This window comes from Eleginops maclovinus, chromosome 5 (genome assembly GCF_036324505.1).
Source record: "Eleginops maclovinus isolate JMC-PN-2008 ecotype Puerto Natales chromosome 5, JC_Emac_rtc_rv5, whole genome shotgun sequence".
Classification (NCBI taxonomy): domain Eukaryota; kingdom Metazoa; phylum Chordata; class Actinopteri; order Perciformes; family Eleginopidae; genus Eleginops; species Eleginops maclovinus.
The window spans coordinates 8,336,655-8,356,389 of NC_086353.1; the positions used below are offsets into that span (position 1 = coordinate 8,336,655).

At 40.8% G+C, this 19,735-nt stretch overlaps 1 protein-coding gene across 1 annotated transcript in view; it reads right to left on the reverse strand.

Annotated features, from left to right (window-relative positions):
• The window catches only part of LOC134865207 (voltage-dependent T-type calcium channel subunit alpha-1I-like), a 44,561-nt gene that overhangs the window by 18,327 nt on the left and 6,499 nt on the right, over positions 1 to 19,735 (reverse strand). The window contains exons 2-15 of the mRNA XM_063884670.1: positions 19,134 to 19,227; positions 18,726 to 18,859; positions 18,251 to 18,348; positions 15,971 to 16,130; positions 12,885 to 13,197; positions 12,703 to 12,795; positions 11,340 to 11,919; positions 6,697 to 7,076; positions 4,709 to 4,860; positions 4,018 to 4,203; positions 3,631 to 3,748; positions 3,031 to 3,186; positions 2,115 to 2,202; positions 1,167 to 1,363 (exon numbers count right to left, since the gene is read on the reverse strand). Coding sequence (XP_063740740.1) covers positions 1,167 to 1,363; positions 2,115 to 2,202; positions 3,031 to 3,186; positions 3,631 to 3,748; positions 4,018 to 4,203; positions 4,709 to 4,860; positions 6,697 to 7,076; positions 11,340 to 11,919; positions 12,703 to 12,795; positions 12,885 to 13,197; positions 15,971 to 16,130; positions 18,251 to 18,348; positions 18,726 to 18,859; positions 19,134 to 19,227 — 2,749 coding nt within the window. The remainder of the gene's footprint in view (positions 1 to 1,166; positions 1,364 to 2,114; positions 2,203 to 3,030; positions 3,187 to 3,630; positions 3,749 to 4,017; positions 4,204 to 4,708; positions 4,861 to 6,696; positions 7,077 to 11,339; positions 11,920 to 12,702; positions 12,796 to 12,884; positions 13,198 to 15,970; positions 16,131 to 18,250; positions 18,349 to 18,725; positions 18,860 to 19,133; positions 19,228 to 19,735) is intronic.

Genomic DNA, 19,735 nt, shown 5'->3' on the forward strand with positions numbered 1-19,735 from the left:
AGTATTCCATTAACAGGCTGAAAGCACCCTGTGGAGCTATTGGCCAGTAACACTGCTGTAGAGCAAATACCAGCCTGCACATGAGGACAAACATAAGGGTCGTCAGATTTAAGAGCATTATTCGGCACTCTTTGTGATCTTCTTTTATGTGTCAATGATTATGTGACTGTAGCATCCAAACCCTTTCTGTCTAAGCTAAATCAACAAATGATGTGACTCCACATCACTGTACACAAAAAGAGGGCGTGGGACATTACTAAAAACAATCTAATGTGTGAGATACACAGGCCTAACATTCAATAAAAGAAAAAGCTTCTGAGATAGCAAATGTATTAATTCAGAAATAAAACACTGTGCTTCAAAATATGTTCATCCTTCTGTGTGAAACTGGATTCAAAGAAGGTCAAAAACATGTACGTGACATTGCAGGCAGAAGTAAATTAGTCCAACCACCTGAAATGTCACAAAAAAAGCCAGTAAAACTCGAGTGTAAAATCCTCATCTCCAACCACTCATCCACAGCTGGAGAGAACACCATCTTTGACAGCAGCGTGCCACCAATTAACCGGCAGCGGCGGCTGAAAAGAGCAGCAATGCATGTCATTTCTCTCTGCGCTGCACGGGTTACACTCTGTTAAACCACCGGAAAACATTTCTCTCCTGTGATGATTCTGAAACACCACATGATCAGAGCTGAGTGAAGCATTGCTTGGATCCACTCAGGTAATAAAAATCGACACACAGACCCGAGAGTCAATTGAACAGTCCAGCCAAAAAAATGTGTATTTCAAGAAATGTTGCTTTGCAAATGTTATATGAAGAAGAAAATGCTTTAAATTTATGTGCCTTAAGAATGCCCGCGGTGGGTTTGGTTTAGACTCTCTGAATGTCAACAAACAAACTCCACTTTAATTAAAGGTCATAAGGAAGATTTTTTCTCATTTAGAATATAAAATGTATTATCAGTGTCAATTTTACACTGCAAAACAATCACAAATCCCCAGCTTTAGACCAAAGACAATCATCTCTTGTCTTTAGTCTAAAGGCACAGCTCAACTTTATCTCTCCTTTTTTAATATATTTTATAATTTAAATTTTGAGTGGTTCTGCAAATCAACTTTATTGCGGTTTTTAATGTGGTGATAATGCAATCACGCAAGGCTCACCGGTGACCTCAGCTCAAGGCTGTGGATGTCCATGGAGACGCCGCTCGCCCGGCGGGACTGGCTGTAGTTGATGGTGGGCGTGGCTGCAGTGTGGGTGATGACGGGCAGAGGAGGAGGAGGAGGGTGGTGCAGGGGCATGGAGGCTTTTGGGTTTAGGAGACCATTGGGACTCAATATCATGGCCTGGATCTTGAGCTCTGCACAAACACAACCAGAGGCAAATACTTTAAAGGATCATTTCTGTTTATTAAAACTTATGTTTAACAGTGTTTGCTATTATTCTCGCAAAATTCTCGCATGTGTTTTTTGTTCTGTGAATTTGAAAACATGAGGGCTAGTTTACATTTTGTAATTTAGTGATACACATAATGAAGTTTTAAAATTAAGATACCAATTTTTCAGGATATCGTCATTAAAAATGGGTCCAAGCTCAGACAAATGAAGAAAAAAAAAGACATAATAAAAGCACAGTTTAAATGTCCGTAGAGAGAGAAAGAGATGAGCAGCTTCTTCTAAATTAATAAATAATTGAAAACATGGACACTTTTTCAAATTAATAGACAATTTTACATAATTTGGGGTTTCATAAAAATGATCTAATAGTGAAATGGACTTCTTGGTATTGTTTGATATACAGCTACTACCATAGGTCAATAGGTAAACTAGGAAGCGGTTTGTAAACGCTGATCAATGTGTAGTCAGTTTGGGTAAACATTGATCAGTTGTGTATCTTTTCTTCTTAAAACACTCTTTAGTAAAGCTGGTGATTTGTTTCAAAGCTGCATGATCACGTGAATGTATGAATTTCTTGTTCTACACAACATCCTTAGATAAGTCGCTGCATTCTCCAATGAGTATGTTGAACAAAACTAAAACAAAAGCTTAAAGAATGATCCTGTAAGATCCATGTTTCCATGTCCAGCTCTGAGTTGATATAAGACTTAGTACCTGCAGCGTACAGCTCTCTCAACTTCTCCTCATCCTCGTAACAGAGCGATTGCCTCTCATCGTCTGCCTCAGATCTGTTGGCATCACCCTAAACACAGACAAACACACACATCACTGGGATCCCCACTATCATCATAATGTTCATCATCTTCATCATCATTTTCTCACTGTCTGTTGAGTGTTGTGAAAGTGAAAAATATGAGCAAGTTGAGAGGGACAGACTGAGAGACAAAGAGCGGGAGGCAGACGGGCGAAGGGGATCTCCAGTGTTCCCTAGTTGAGTTATGTGCATGGCTTTGGCAGCGATCTCCTGTAGTCACGCCAATAAAGCTTTACTGAATTTAATTAAAATTCACGCCAGAAATATGGAGGCAGACGGCTTTGGCAAAGGGTATCTGTGTGTGTGTGTGTGTGTGTGTGTGTGTGTGTGTGTGTGTGTGTGTGTGTGTGTGTGTGTGTGTGTGTGTGTGTGTGTGTGTGTGTGTGTGTGTGTGTGTTTATGATAGAGCTAGAGAGCGCGAGCAAGTGCTCTCTGATGCTGGAGATAAAAGATGAAAACTAAACAACAAAAGCTCCCCAGCTGTGAATGGCAGGCGATATCAAACACATCCTACCCTGGAGAGAATGGTGTGTGTGTGTCAGTGAGAAAGAAAGAAAGATAGAGAGAAAGAAAGACAAGGGAATGGAAAGAGAGAGAGAGAGCGAGATAGAGAGAGAGAAAGAGAGGACACTGTGCAAGAACAGGAAAAAAAACAACGGATAAAGAGAGAAAGGGGAGAAGCCACACAGGCAGGATGCTGGAGATTATTCTCTTGTAGGCAGCTTTGGTATCATCAGCACAACAGAGCTCAATTAGTCTCGTTCTCGCTGCCTCATTCTCTGGGTAGCTCAAATGAAACTGCATCTTTGCCCTTACCTCGGCCTGAAAGCCCTCCACCAAAATGGCTACAAGCAAGTTGAAGAGGACGTAGTTGCCGAAGGTCATGAGGGCTACAAAGTAGAGGGCAGCCAACGGCGTGGTGGAGGCCATCCCGTTATAGAGCACCGCGTTCCAGTCCTCCTGAGTGAGGATCTGCAGAGGGGAAGACATGTGGTGTGTGGGGACAAAAGAAAACACTGTCAAACAGAATGGACCAGAACAACTCTAGTAGCTCTTGTTTGGAAGTATAATAGGAATCATAATACAAGAGGGTTCTTCCTTTAATATCTCATAGTCAGTTGAACGTTAATGATGCTCATCAGTGGTAAATGAGCTCCTGTGGAGTGCTTGATTCATTACTCTTGCTCCTACTCTGCTTGTGAAGCGTATCTCACCTGCCCACTGGGAGAGTTTTCATATTTTGTTGGAAAGTCGAGTGTGAACACTCTCTTCTTCTGTTTGATTTCATCCCAATTAGTTTTAAAATTGCACTTTAAGCAACTTCATTAATGGGGAATTTCCTCTATATTAAATATTTTGTAAATGTATTTATGAACTCTTTAGGTGTGTCTGCAACTGAGGGGGAGAGTGTCTAACCTGAAACACAGTGACAGTCGCCCACAGCAGAGAGTCAAAGTTTTTTCTGTCGGGTAAGGTGTCTCCAGTGTCTTGTCGCAAACCGAATTTACAGCCGAACAAATGCATTCCCAAGATACTGCAACACACAAAGACACACAAAAAAAATCAGAAAATACATTACTTTCATTACATAGTAATTTATTATGGATATATAATACTGCGTGAATAATTGTGTGAGTGGAAAGGGTGATGATGCGTGTGGTAATATGTTTTGCAACAGTGTAAAAAAAAGGTCAGAAATAATGATTGCAATTTCATGAAAGGTATAATTGAAGCTGAGAAAAAAACAGTTTGGTTGGTAGGTCTCAGCCTGCAGTATGGCCTTGAGAGAAAGGAAGAAAATACCTGAATATGAATATAAAGAGCATCAGCAACATGCAGAACGTGGCCACATTGTCCATGGTTTTCATCAGCACCACCAGCTGCCTCCTCAGAGCAGGAAGGAAGCGGACCAGCTTTAAAACTCTCAGCAGTCTGAAGGTACGAAGCACCGACAAGCCTCCCTCAGCCTCACCCACAATCTCCCACACACTGCAACACACACAAGCAGCATTATAAACACAAAGATAAATTTACATTTAAGCAACCGAAAGAATCAACATGTTCTTTACCTCTGCTGTAACCCTTTAAAACCAGCATTAGCATCAAAGCACAATAGCCTCCCTTCAGGTACGGAAAGTGCTAAGTCATTTTTCTAGAAGCAATGTGGCAACTGAATAGAAAAATTGGGCCAATGCTGTTTACAGCTTACCAACCAATAAAGGAGGTAATACCGTTGTGTGCTGGCACAGTAAACAAGCAAAGCCCTTCCAGCTCAGATATATAATTTAGCTTGTAGTACTACATAATGGAGTGAATACAGTTCCCTTGGACTTAAGAGTGCAGCCACAGTGCCTCACTGCCAGAGCCACTGTGACAGCTCGGTACTCTTGACTCGCAGAGAGGATTTTCTAATGACATGACACATATCCACTTAGAATAACCTTTTTGGGGTTAACTTACAGTGAAAGACCCCTCCCTCCCTCTAGAGCCCCACCTGATGATGACAATGACGCTGTCGAAGCCGTTGTAGGGGTTCTTGATGTAGCCAAAGAGCCCGAGAGCCGCCAGCTTCAGCAGCATCTCAAGACTGAACAGACTGGTGAACACCATGTTACTGATCTCCAAAATATCTGTCAGCTCCTGCGGCTGAAGGGGCGCAGTGTTTGTGGAGAGAAAACAGAGAGAGATTGATGTACATATTGGACAGGCAGAGAGAAAAATGAACAAATAAACAGAGACAGACAGACTGGCAGTGAGGAGAGTAAACATGTTTCTGAAATGCCCCTCAAGGCTGCAGTTTAGGTTTATATGGATGATGAAGTCGCAGATGGGAAAAGAGCCGCTACTCTAGCATGTGAATACAGGTGTGTTTTTACCAACGATGCTCTGGAGTAGAGTGAGGGAATACACTTTTTATTATTGATGTCATTCATATTTCTTAAAGCTGTGGTTCTCAATTTGCAGGGCGGGGCCCACTCTTGGGGCCGTAGAGGTATTACAGGAGGGAGACACATAACTGGAAGGAAAATGTGGAGTTGAATTCATTTGATTCTAGTTGAAAAGGAGTGTTAAGGAAGGCTATTGGTATTGATTTAGACTGCACAACACTGTGCATATTAAAAATGATCTTACTCTCAGGTTTACTGTAGAATAAGTTGGTGATTTTTCAGTCCAAGTCTATGTTTAATTAGTCATTTTCAGAAATCCAGAAGTAGTTCATGTACATTTTAGATAAATATTTTCAAATATGTTTTGTTGGAATGTTTTTTCAGTCATGTTCACTATTATTGGTTGTTAAAGGCTTTCTGATTTCAAACAGGGGCAATACAGAAACAGTTTGAGAACCACAGACTTCAAGTTTTATTTTTGACTTTTTAAATGATCACCACATCTAAATATAAAATTGCCTATTGTCCACATATCTAAAGTGTAATATATCACATGTCATCATGCCATAGAGATCTTGTTGAATAAAATCTACGGTTTTGAAAATAAGAGCCGTAGGCTATGTACCGTGGTATGAGTTGGCATTTCTTCATTACAGTGAATACAAACATTCTGGTTTATTTCTCCCAGCTTGACAAACAAACGCAGCAGTGTAAACAAGAAGATGTGTCTCTGAGCATGCTCGGTGACATTTGCCTGTCAAAGAGCTACTTTCGTGGGATTCAAAAAACATGTACACACTGTTCACGTTCCCTGAAATGAGGAAGGGTAATCCAACAAAATTGTATGGCTCTGATCTGATACTAATTATTTTTGAGATGACTATCGATTTCTATGGCACTGAGAAAAAAACTGTATCAGGCTGTTCTTCTATTCCTTTATTCACTCACACAGTTCACTCTTGGTATTTTCAAAGGACTTGCTCATTTAAAAAAGGATAAAATAGAGCTGGTCTTATCCTTAAACGTAGATATTCAAGAAGTCAAGGCCATGCAAGTCTATCATATTGTTCAGGAAATGGGCCAAAGGCAATCTTCCCCCGTTTCCCACAGTCTTTCTCTGCCTTTCAGCCAATCACAATGTCAGATCTATCCTCCTCCTCCTCCTCCTCCTCCTCCTCCTCCTCCTCCTCACTTCTTCACTCGATCACACTCGCTTTTCTCACTCTGCCCCATCTCCACACCGCTCACTCTCTCTCCTGTCCCAGGGTCACGCTTTAATTAACACTTCAGGTCTTATGAGTTTCTCCACCTCCTGATACATGCGTGCTCAGCCCACACACATTCACAGTCTCCCTCTCACACACACACACACACACACACACACACACACACACACACACACACACGCTTCGTGATCCCATATGCTTAGTGTTGTACGTTTTGATTGGAGGGTGGGGTTATTGACTGCACAGTGATTAGCACATCCATTTTCAATCAAACCGTACCCCGTCCAATCTGCAAGTGGCTCGCACATAGCTATGCATGTGCGTACACAAATGTGCAGCCTCTTATACACACTCAGACACTAACATACCTGTTCGTGGTACTCTATGCCCATCGACAGTGTGTTAATGAGGATGGCAATCATGATCCCTCTGCTGAAGTATCTGCTAGAAACGATGAGTTCCAGTTTAGATTGGAGTCCCACCCAGCAGCGCCTGTACAGCCTTTTCTTCGGCTCCGACACCTGCACATCAACACGGCGGGGGGGGCTGCTACTGTGGCATGGGTTGCTACTATGACACGGGCTGTTGCCATGGCATGACTTGCTGTACCCATGATGCTGATCTTCAGGATGCTCATTAACATTTTCACTATCACTAAGTTGGTTATAGTAGATGCAGTACGGGCATACTGAGGAGTCTCCTGGGATTTCACCTGGCAACGGTAACCCAGGTTGCCCAGTGCACCCACCTGCACAGACACAGAGAAGAGGTGATATAGACACAGGTTATTAACATCATACATGCACCAGGTTAATGGTAAATAGTTGAATCTGCATGTTGCAATCCCGCAGACGATATCTCGTCATTCAATATATCATCTGCCAGGTAAAGGAGAGCACCTTCATTTCATTTTCTGGGAGAAATTCAATAACATGGAAGACACTGTGCAGTTGGGATGCTTTTGTGAATAGGGGGAGATCTTTTATTAGAACGGGGATATGTGTGTGTGTGTGTGTGTGTGTGTGTGTGTGTGTGTGTGTGTGTGTGTGTGTGTGTGTGTGTGTGTGTGTGTGTGTGTGTGTGTGTGTGTGTAAGTGTGTGTGTGTGTGTGTGTGTGTGTGTGTGTGTGTGATAGGGGGAAGGGGCGTGGAGTGAAGCGGGAGTAAGATTTCAGCAGAATTCATTAGCAAGCAGCTCGGGAGGAATGTTCCAATGACATAACAACAAAGACTAATCTAGCAGGAGCAGTTCACTTGTCATCACAATTACTACAAATTCATGTTTCACTGGAGACTGATATAGTGAATCCAATCTAGCCGTTCTGTGGTGTGCCTCTATATAGATAATATGGGCTGCAGGGAAACTTTCTGCAAGCAGTATTGCTAAAAATGGCCCTCAGTTATTAAAGAAACTTTCCCAGGTTTCTTGGGCCAAGGACCGCCAATGCATGAAACACACACTGAATTTTACTCCATGTTCTTTGTATTGGAAGTGTGCCAGATACATTAACCACTGAATCATATTACAATGTGTTTTTTCTCTGTCACTCAACCTTGCACATGAAGGTCAAACATAATGGAGAATACCACTTATGTCTTCTAACACTGGGGCGGGGGGGGGGGGGGGGACATTTGACGTTTCTAGTGAGATTATACAAGTTTAAAATGTCTGTCGTCTTATTTCATGACATCATCACCCTGAAAGAAAATATTAATCTGCCAACAAAACCCTCAATTTCAATAAAGTGATTAATGGGATTACATGAGTAACTCTCTCTTTTATTAAATTAACTTACTCTAATGAATATAAATCTTCAGCGCTTGCCTCCCTTTGTGTGCAGCAACTGGGTGAGCAAGTGGTTATTGTTGATTTTGAAAGGCTAAACACCAACAAATATGGATTAAAGCAGCATATTATATTGGATAAAAGCATGATTTTGGAATCACTATTCATCTTTTTCTTTATTTAATGTTGACTTTTCAACTTTACACCTCTCTGGAGTTTTATAAAATGTATGAATCACACAAATCGGAGCAATCCTTCACAGCCACCACTGGAATCTATGAATAGGATAATACCAGTCATTTAGAGCCTGTCTGCAACCGGTACAGACAGTGTTATCCTCACCTCACCTGTCTCTCCTCTGCTCCACCCCATGCGTGTGTGGAGAAACTAAGCCGCGAGAGTAGGAAATATTAATGATTGAGTTAAATTTTTTGCATCGGCACTCATAATTCTGCAGTGCTGGTAAACAGGGGAAACACTGATTAGTGTAGTTTCATCTTTATCTGCAACTGTGCAGAAATACTGGGCTTAAACAGAATGAATAGACAAGAAAAAAGATTCAACAATCGAATGTTGATTTAAAGTTGAAATGTCATCATTATGAATTTAGCTTTCGAAAAATAAGCATAAAGCCCAACTGTGTAGTCTGAGAAAAACACGATGTCACTGGGATGTTTTCAGTGTTACTTTGGCAAAATAGATTTGTATGGAGTTTTCAGAAGTATGTGTTGTGTTTTGGAGCGTACCAGGGATTTAAAGTCAGGATATCTTGACTTCTGCTGCTCTGAATTTGATATTTGTTTCTGTGAAATTTGTCCCCCAATTTTGTAGGTTTGCATTCCTCTGGAAGACCCCTTTAAACCCTTTAAATCTGGAAAAGCAGCACCTTCAAATCTTCAAGGGCAAGTTCTCAATGGGTGTGATTTATCCAGAGTAACTTTACATTGTCTCTGCCAAGACATGCTGTCGTTAATTATCTTAAAATGCATTTTATAACACATTTACTGTAAGTAAGTAAAAGAGGTTCAATCAGGGTGACATGTATCTTCAATATCCTGTTGTTAAGCATTTTCATGAACAGTCACATCCTAATTCCTTCATTTTAAATCTCCCCTCAGATTTAAGGTAATCAACCATAGAGGATGAAATCTGTACAAAAAGGTCAGGGAGATTATTTCTGGATGAGTTATCAATTGTTAAAACCGCAATCTGTAGGCTTGAGTAGGTTTGACTAAAGCGTTATGACTCCTTTGACATATTTTTTAAACACAATGTTTTGTTGTATGACAGCATTTGCCTAATGTTTTTAACAGATCATTGTTTATGCAGCATGAAACTGCTGTCAATGTGTGTTGACCTCCCCTTTCATACATCATATTAATTAGTCTCCCTATTTGTTTTTTACAAATCCTATAGGACAACAATGCCCCAAGTGCAATATTATGTAAGGGTGACAGATGTGTTTCCTTCAGGCTTATTACCTGAATGTAGAAATACATTCAAAGTGTACAGTTTGCCTCGCAGGCTGATCGAGGACTGAACGCGTTTTAATGTAAAAGAAAAGTTGCAGGGCATGCAGAAGCTCTTCTCCTTTTTCATAATACTTTGAGCTCAAAAAAAGGAAATGTAATCCACATGCACTGTGTCAGAGGTGACAGACTTCTGTGAGCTGCATGTCTAAATGCTGCCGAGGGCGAGCCTCAAATAAAAAAAAATTAAAGAAAGAATCAGAAGAAATAAAGCAAAGTTACACAAAACACAGTGGCACATCAAAGGGACAGTTCAGTTGAAAATCCAAAGTATTTTTCTTCTTACCTTGAGCGCTATTATCAGCTTTGGTGTGACATGCATAGTGTTGGAGATATCAGATAAAGATGGGTTTTGTGAAGGTTTTTGATTGAAAGGTTGCTACCATTATGTTTTCCATGTTTTTTTCTGAATACTCACTCACAAAATATTTTGATTGTACTTTGCTCTAACCTCTTTTATCACTTCTGTTTCCACAAAAAAAAAACATGATGATCATCACTTCTAAGATAAAATCCATGGATGGCACAAAGCGTCAAAAACACATTTGAAAAACTCAACAGCAAGGTCTCATGCCAGAAATCATTACTGATCTACACCAAAACGTTGAGTACAAGCCTCTCGTACCATGAACAGAGCCAAAGATTTTCCTTTGCTGGTGTTATGGGGGTTGCACAAGCACACGCATATATGCAGAACGACTAAATTCCACAAAATGACAGTGTAATTTGACTTTAAACACAAAGCAATATATTCAGCTCAAGGAATAAATAGAAAGTTTACAAGCCTACCGAAGTAAACACCCATCTTAATATACAATTTCCACAGACATGGCTTGCACACAGCAAAATACAGCATTGTCAACATTTCAGCATCAATTTCTGAAATCACAAACTGGTGCTGCCGGTGACCTCGACTAATGAATCAACATTATTTCAGCCCACATATATGCTCCTGGTGGATGCACTGCTGGCCAGTGGTTTAATTTAGTGTCTAAATATGTTGGCATATGATTGCTGTAAGCCCCACAGCTAAGAGAGTGAGTGTCTGTGCTTTGAAATTGTTAAGTTAGTAAATTAGGAGGTGCATTGCTACACTGGAAATTGAGAGACACATAGAGAGGGATGCAGACAAGCTTAAAGAAATAAAGAAAAGTAAATGATGTTATAAAATAAATCCTAGGGGTAGTTACAGCACCTCAATTCCACTCCCTCTTTTGCTGTTTTCCATAAATGCACACTTGTTCTGTGCAGTGACATGGGAGGCATTTGTAATTTTGTATAAAGAAAACATTCTCTAATTAAATTGGCTCATGTCAAGGTCTGTAATTTAGATGACTGGAGTACACCGGTAAAACTAAGTGACTGGTAAACATTTCAGAAACAAAAACATAGCTAATGCCATCCATCCCCTATATTCCAGGTGAGTCAGATATCCTCAACACCCTGCAATTCACTCAAAAATAATGTAGATTCATTAATAACACTACAGGTTAGAGGAAGAATATGTGTTTAAATGTTGGGGTGAACTCTCCCTTAAAGCTTTGTTAACAACCTCTTTAATTTAAATAATCAACATATCCATGCATTCACACCTGCAGGGACCAGGTTGACAAGCTATTTAGAGCACACATTCTTATGCCCTTAAACACACACACACACACACACACACACACACACACACAACCATTGGTTCTCACCATGCTCCAGCACCAGCTGTGGCAGTCTGTTGACAGTCTCCTTGGCAACCAGTCTCTTCTTGTCCCGGGCCTTTGCATCCAGGTGGCTGAGGAGGGGCGATATGAACGGATAATTAAAACCATTCCCTCCGTTTCTCACTTCAGGCTCCTGCTGAGGCTGGGGGTGCTGGTGGTGATGATGATGCTGGTGATGCTGGTGATAAAGCTGATGAAGGTGTGAAAGGTTGTTGGGAACGTGGCCCGAGTGCCGGTTAGCGAGTCCGTTCATTTCACTAGTTCCGCCCCCCCTGGTCGCTCCACCTCCATGGTCTTTCTGACACACGCAGTGAAAGTGTTTGCGTGTCCCAGCAAAGCAGCGACCCAGTCGCCGCCACGCCTTGCGGCCCAGGTGACCCAGGTAGCGGATGATCTCCTCGTAGCAGCTCCCTGGTTGGCTGTCGCTGGCCAGAGTTGAAGCTGATTGGTGGAGCTGCCGGGCCCGCTGCTCCGATTTCATTAAGGCGTGTTCCCTCTGCTTCGTTTCAGAAAACTGGGTTGCTATGACGACCAGGCACAGATTGATCATGAAGAAGGAGCCCACCTGGTCATGACGAGATAAACATGACACTCACTATGTGAGGGAGAGACACTTTGGGATTTTAGCCTTAGCAGATCCTTTACATGCGCAAAAAACAATATAACACACTACAGGAAGTTAATACCCCAAAAAGCATAATAGGGCCTCTTTTAGGATGTCCTTTGCAGAGGTTTTTAACTGGACTTAATTATGCTGAGAAGTTGTTTCTAACAAAGATGTTATACACAGTTCTGAAGGTTTGTGGTGAAGCTCAATGTGGGGGGCTCAAGCCCTTGCAATCATGGCAGTGAAGCCACCATATTACTCCAGACTAATCCAAAAGTGGCGAAAGTGGTGTAGCTGAGGCAGGCCTGGGTGATGTAGAATGAAAGAAAGCTAGTGGCTGCCAATCTTTGACGGCCCCCCACCTGTCACTCATTGGCCTCGCTCTTAATTATGCATGCTTTTATACATTAACAGCAAAAATAGTAGAAATTTGCTATGGAGACTAAACATGTTCTGTACTGGGCTGTAAACGTGTATTCCTGCTGTGAAGTGGGGCATTTTAACATGGGGGTCTATGGAGATTGATCTGCTGGAGACAGCTTCATGTGGCTCTAAAAGCAGTTTTTGGCACTTCTTCAAAAGCTTCTATTTTCAACCCTGGTGGATGCCGCTAAGTTTAAAATGTTTGCCTACCCCATTTCCAAACAGGGAGGAAAATGAGAAAAACCCACTTTAATATGATTTACAACATCAAAAGGTAAAACCTATGTTAGATCTGTGTGTGCATGAGAGTGCACTTACTATAATGAGGAAGATGAAGTAGATGAAGTTGTAGAAAGAATGTGCGTCCATGACGTAGTACATGATGTCCACCCAACCTTCCAGAGTGATCACCTGTATGACAGCACACACACAGTAACCACAGTGAGATTATTTGCATCATCATTATTGATAAAAGATCAATCCCTTTATATAAGTCCTACCTGAAAAATGGCAATCCATGCATATCCAATGTTATCAAAGTTAATAGCTCCTTTGTGTGGGTTTACTTCCCCGGTCAAACACTCGTTGTAATACTGGTACCAGTTCACACATGACCCCGAATCATCTACTCTGAGTCCATCCTCTGTATGGGCCTCCTCAGGACCCAGGAGGCAGTAAGTCCTGCCCACACGGCGGCGAGGAACATCTGAGCATCGAAGCATCCCGTTCTCTCTTTCCATTGAGCAGATGAACGGGTGGTCATCAGTGCCATCTGGCTTATAGTAGCCACTCAGGAAGGAGATGTTATATCTCCTGGAGAAGAGAGAAAAACATTGTGTGTGAATTCATAAGAAACACCTTAATTACGGAGGGTAGACTAACAAAAGAGGATAGAGAGCCAATACATACTGTGACCTTTGGGACAGCTGGGGCAAAAATATACATAATATAATATATGTGCTTAAAGTAGGTTTCCTTATTCTAAAAGCAGACTGCTTCTCAGAACTGTTTTACTTTTTTTCCCTGTCTGTGGCACTTTGCCCCAAGCCCATCCTTAAGAAGATGTAAATCTTTAAAAATGGGTCACAGTAAATAAAATACAAAATCATTTTGCATTAAGAGTAGCTCACTGTCGTTTTCAGAGAGGAGTGATTGTTGGACTATTTTCAGTCACAGATTAATAGCCATTTGGTGAGCTACAACGGGAATGAGTATGAGAGATTGACTCAATAGACTGAATTGCCCATGTTCATTAAACAAGAGGAACTTTTCACCATGTGACAGCGCTCAATGATGTATTTTTAATAGTTTTTTTTACAACAATGGAGCTCAAAGACACCGAAGAATAAGCTGTATTAGAATCTGGCAGCACAAATAAAACTTGTTATAGTCAAACCATTTTATTGTTGGTTTTGGTCCAGTAGGAAACACATAGAATGGCTCTGGTTGCTTTAAAACGAATCACAAAAGGGGCTTAGAATACAGAAAATACATATCTGGACAAATTCAGGTAACGTTTGAATGATTTTTAGGAAAATAAATCGTTAAACAACCTATTGTTTGTGCAGACGCTCTGGTTTCTGAGAAGAAAACAGAAAGACAGTGCGTAATACACAAGGGTGTTTAGGGAGGAAATTAGGAAACAGAAAAAGAAATACAGATGAAGGGGAAAAAAGAAGAGAGAGGAAGGGTGCAGTGGAGAGATAAGCAATCAATCATGTGCGGGGTAGAGACGGGGCACAGAGGAGCAGTGCTCTCACTTCTTATCCAAAAAGGTTATTTTGTTGTTTATTGTCTCAAATGCTAACGGAAAATAAATTCCGTTTTGGGTGGAAATGTATATGCTACTTATTTAGGAGGCTATTGTGACAACATGAGTTTAAAGCAGGAGCCAAAAACAATGTGATATTGTCTTTCCTGATACAGCTGCACTACGTTAGAAATACAATCACAGAGTCCTGGCTTGGTGATAAAATTAGAATAATGCAGTGCTGCTTCTGTTGTTGTCATAATACTGCGTTCTAGTGAAAATAAACTGAACTATTTTGAGTCTACAGCTCTCCGATGTGACAACAGGGAACAATATGGCAAGGAACTGAGTAGACCCTTCTGCCTACTCACTCCTAAATCACAATATTTTATTAAATGCCTTTAGTTATTATGGGCTGTGATCAGTAGGATTTGTCAATGGTGGTTTGTAAACACAACATTTAAAGTTGGCCCCTCCTCCCCGGCACCAGCCGCAAAGGCCATCTGCCTCGTTGTAGTCGATGCGTGATTACAATTCTAGCACTTTGTCAATACATTTTCATAGAGGTCGACACTTAGAAGTCTTCTAATTGCAGCAAAGCAAGAAAAAAACAGGGAGAGGCAGCAGGGTCTCTGCTGATACAACTCTATGCACTCCTAAGTCATGTTATGTATTTCAGGAAAATCCTACTCCCTTCCGTTTTAGCCTGATTCCCTGTTGTTATAATTATATTTACTATATTTTAGGTTATAATTTTTTTAAATGACTACATTTATGATTGTTTGTATGTAAAAAATGTAACTTTGACTTCAATTAAATGTTTTTTTGTCAACAGATTACACACTTTTATTAGATTAGTTGAAAGCAATAGTATTATAATATTATATAATATATTGAACCTAATATTTAGTATTTAAACTTAATATTATTGCTTTCAACTAACCTTATATAATTATGTGGTACTTGTGGACAACATATTTATAATATAATGTAATAAATAAATGATTTATTTATTTTAAGTCAAGTTTTCAATTTTCTGCGTGTGATTAAGGACCTTTAATTGTTGTGCTGATAAACCATTTTTGATTTTAATATGTTATTAAAATGATTTAGTGTTTTTGTTTGCACCCCACTGAGTGAACTGTTGTAGTTTTAACTTTTTAAAAGATTTTTTCTTTTCAAAATCACGTAGAGTGTTCTGCTCTGTAAATTCAGTGTCATCATATATTTTAATTCAGTAACAGTACCTGCACAATCATTATCAAACAACATTGTATCTGAACCCCCAACTCTACATACAGCCACCACTGTCAGGGATTATTATCTGAGTGGAAAGGTTGAGCAGATGTGAGGTCAGGTGCTGAACATGATGTTATCTGATGTTATGTGATATTATCTGATCATGTTTGTGTACATGTGAGTGGGAGCGAGGCTGAGAGCGATTGTGTACCAGTGTCGGTTAGACAGATATCAAGCATGACGTGAAGGATCATGTATGAGAGAGCTGGAGTGACAGTGAAACTCTGAGGGATCATGTTGAGTCAGCCACTGAGAGTCCCTGAATAGCGGAACACAGAAATTCACTTAGCCCCCCTAATCCCTTGATTTGTTATCCCTAATGCTGGAGGTCACTGCAGGAAACACATTTACCTACTCTCAGATGGAGCTGATTAGAGAACAACTAGATCAGACCATCAGTGTTATTGATCCTCTCTAAGAAATAACAGCTGATGGAAAGAGCTAATCAGTTGTGAGCAAACTTTTTAAGGAGGTTTCAAACCAATGAGGCCAATGCGTCCCTTGACGTGACATCTGCCGGTTACTATGGTAACTCACATTTTGACATCCTCTCCCATGAAACAGCGGTTCCTCAGTAGACCCGCCCACAGCTGCACGCCGACGATGCCGAAGATGAAGAAGACGAAGAAGCACAGTGCCAGCACGTTGCCCAGCATGGGAAGTGTGTCGAGGAGGAGGGTCACCAGGATACGCATGCCTGCCAACACACACACATGCAGCACAAACACCATAGGCAACTGTGACACACCATGGATTTATAAAGAGAACTGGAAACAGCATTGGAAGTGGAGGCAATTTTATCCGTGTGCAAGTTGGTAAAAGCCAAAAAAAGTTGAAAACCTGAGTATAAAATTATTCATATCTTCCTCGCCCGTAGAGCAGAAACTATTAGTGCATTTTACAACTTTTATGACCAAATGGCATTACCTTAATTGACACAGAAGTTGTATATGCCACAGATTGGTCACTCCAAAAATGTGGCATTAAAGCCCCACACTCATCCTGTATCCAGTTTTCTTTATACATCCATGGAACATAATAGCATCTGCGGCTTTATAGCAAAATAAAGGTCACAGGAAGTCACTGTAAACGGGAGACGCCTTAATGTATGTTGAATAAACTGGACCAGTAAAATGTATTGAATGGTAAATAGTGACTGTCCAAACACTGTTACTCCACTCTGCTGAAGTCTACAGATGCAAATGCTTCCTCTTCACTGCTTTTAGACTTGGCTACTTGAAACACACTCAGCCTGGGTTTTTCCTAGGTCACTGAATTTGAAAAAATTGGATGGCCAATAGTGTGAAGCTATTAAGAACAACCTGGGAATCACAATGATTCCCTTGACTTTGCCCACCGTGGCCTTATTTGTTTAAACATGCATTAATCAAATGAAAAGCAGGAGCTGTTAATGGCAATACAATTAGGGGAGTTCAAGGACAGTAACACATTTTTCATTGTCTTGGCTTTGTATGTGATTGCTGACTTTCAGGTAAGGGTGTTCCCATGTCAAACATTGCATCCCTTTTTATACTTGGCCCACCACATATAGGGGACAGAGAGTTGATGGATTGAAAGTGAAAGCAGTCTTTCTCTCACAGTCATCATATTTAATATTAAGTCAGTGGCTTTCTGAAGGCTATGACCCACAGATGTCAGGAGACACTTGGTATCTGTCCTGCTGATGTTCTGCCAGGCCTGTACAACAGACATCTTCACATCTTGCCTGTTTTGGAGGCTTTTTGCCCTCGTTCTAGTATTAAGCAAGCAAAACAGACAATGATTTGGATGGCAGTCAGTAATTTGATCAGAGCCCTTTGTACTACCATGCAATTATGGGCTGTATTTAATCCATCTGTTACTTAATGATTGTTTATATGTTTTGAGAAAGGCCTCTGTCTGTCAACACATTGACTCTTTTTAAATAAATCGATGCAGCAAAGACTAATGTGTGCAGCAATTGACTTTTTTCTTTGGAATTGGATCTTAGGGGAATTGATTCCCTGCACCACAACCGAGACAAAGCAAGTGATGTTCATGTAACTTTCCACTGATTATAAATTGCAGTCAGGTCAGTGTCTTGTAGAGTCAAGAACTGTTATAAGGTTTGCTCATAAAACTCTCCTTATTTTCCATCTCTCTTCTGTCTTAACAGTCTTCGACCTGCTGCATTGTCCTAAAGTCAGAGGAGTCTTATACTGTTCGGCTCCAACTGTACTGGTCGGCTGTGAACACTCTTAAAAGGTCGGAGTCAGCACTTTTCACCTCACAGTTAATGTTTCATTTAAAATCCAAAGAACAGAGCCAAAACAATGAAAGACAATAAAAACCTTTTACATTTTGAATAGAGCTGGGTGATATAGAGAATATATCTAAACATATTTAAAATACCAAAACTAAAAGTAATCTTTATGCTGAATTTTCGTATAATATATGTTATATCATTGGTGAACTATTAATATATTATATCATAATCTTTAATAATTATTTGATTCTGCAAAGTAATTTAAGCAGTCAGATAAATGCAGGGGAGAAACAACATGTTTATTCTGATAGTGGAGTATAAGTATAAAGTCGCATGAAGTACCTCTAAATTTACTTAAGTACAGTACTATAAAAGTATGGTTAGTTCACAAAACGACATCACTTTACTGTATTTCAGCATTTGAAGTGGGATAGACATCACTTACCATATTAGCATGTCAAGAACCTAAGACGTTTACAAGTCTAACATCACAACATGGATTTGATATTGATATATGACCTAGCCCGACTTCTGAGTGAAGTGTGTGTTGAAAAATAAGGAGAAAAACTCACTGGGAACTCTGTTGATGGCTCGCAGTGGGCGGAGCACCCGGACGGTCCTGATGGCTGACAGGCTTACATTGTGTCCATCAAGCGAGTACTCCAGCATTCTGCGCAGAGGGAAAGCCACCACTGTGTCAATGGCATCGTGATCAGCCTGACCTTGGCAAACTCTGACGTCTGCAGGGAATCCAGCAGTGCACTGTCTCTGGGATACATAGCCTTTTAACTACCAATCACTGAGGTCTCTGTCTCTCAGGAACGAATGATGCCATTGTCATTCTGCAGAGCTGTCGCGCACACACATAAACGTCCACCGGTTCCTCTAAGCACGCGCACACACACGCTTGACATTTAACTGGCATTAAACAAGTGTCTAAGCTTTACACAAAACACACACATACACACACGATTTTGGCTCATATTTAATGTCAGATGCGCGTGTGTAGGTGTGCATGTGGGCGTGTGCGTCTGTCCGGCAACTCACCCCACCACAACAATGAAGAAGTCCAATCTGTTCCACGTGTCGCTGAGGTAGCCGCTCTGACCTATGATCCCGAGAGCCACCATCTTCACCAGCATCTCCCCGGCAAAAAACACAAAGATGCCATCATCCAGGGCCTGCACACACACACACACACACACACACACACAAAACCATACAGGATTAGTGTAAACTGATTAAGTGCGAGAAAAAAATTAAAGCAAAAACTTTGAAGACCCTGATAATAAAGTCTTAGAGCTGAACATAATTAGGTTGTAATTTCAGATTGTGTGTGTGTGTGTGTGTGTGTGTGTGTGTGTGTGTGTGTGTGTGTGTGTGTGTGTGTGTGTGTGTGTGTGTGTGTGTGTGTGTGTGTGTGTGTGTGTGTGTGTGTGTGTGTGTGAGTTTTACCTGCAGCAGGAAGGGTGTGCGGTCACAGGGCTGGAACATCCCGAGAGTCACGCAGTTCAGGAGGATGGCCAAGATGCTCACACGCTCGAACCATGTGTCATGAGGTTAAGTGTGAACAACACAACAGAGTTTGAACATTGATTACAATTAATTACCCTTAACAAAGAGCCAACAGGATTTTTCCATTGGATCAAATTTGTCATTATTGAGGCAGAAAATTAACTCGGTCGAAAAACCACTTTCATTTTAATAAGTAATATTAATAAACGATCAGATTTTCAGAAGTGTTATTGCAATCAAAAGAAGTAGAAAGCTAAAATGTAGCTATAAGCAAACTACACCATGGTTGCATAACTTTAACGTCACCACAAATAAGTAGATTCATTTTTGTGGTTGGCATGAGGGCGTAAAATGTCCCAGACAACTTCTGAAATCTCCAGTCTTCAGTTTTTACACACTTATTAGCAACCGCCTTTTTAGAGACACATATAACCTTTAAGATTCACTCACTGATGATGATGTCATAGGAAGAAATGGTGACAAACACATGTTAAGCAGAGACATTCATTCAGGAACCATGAGGGATGGAACTGATATCCGGG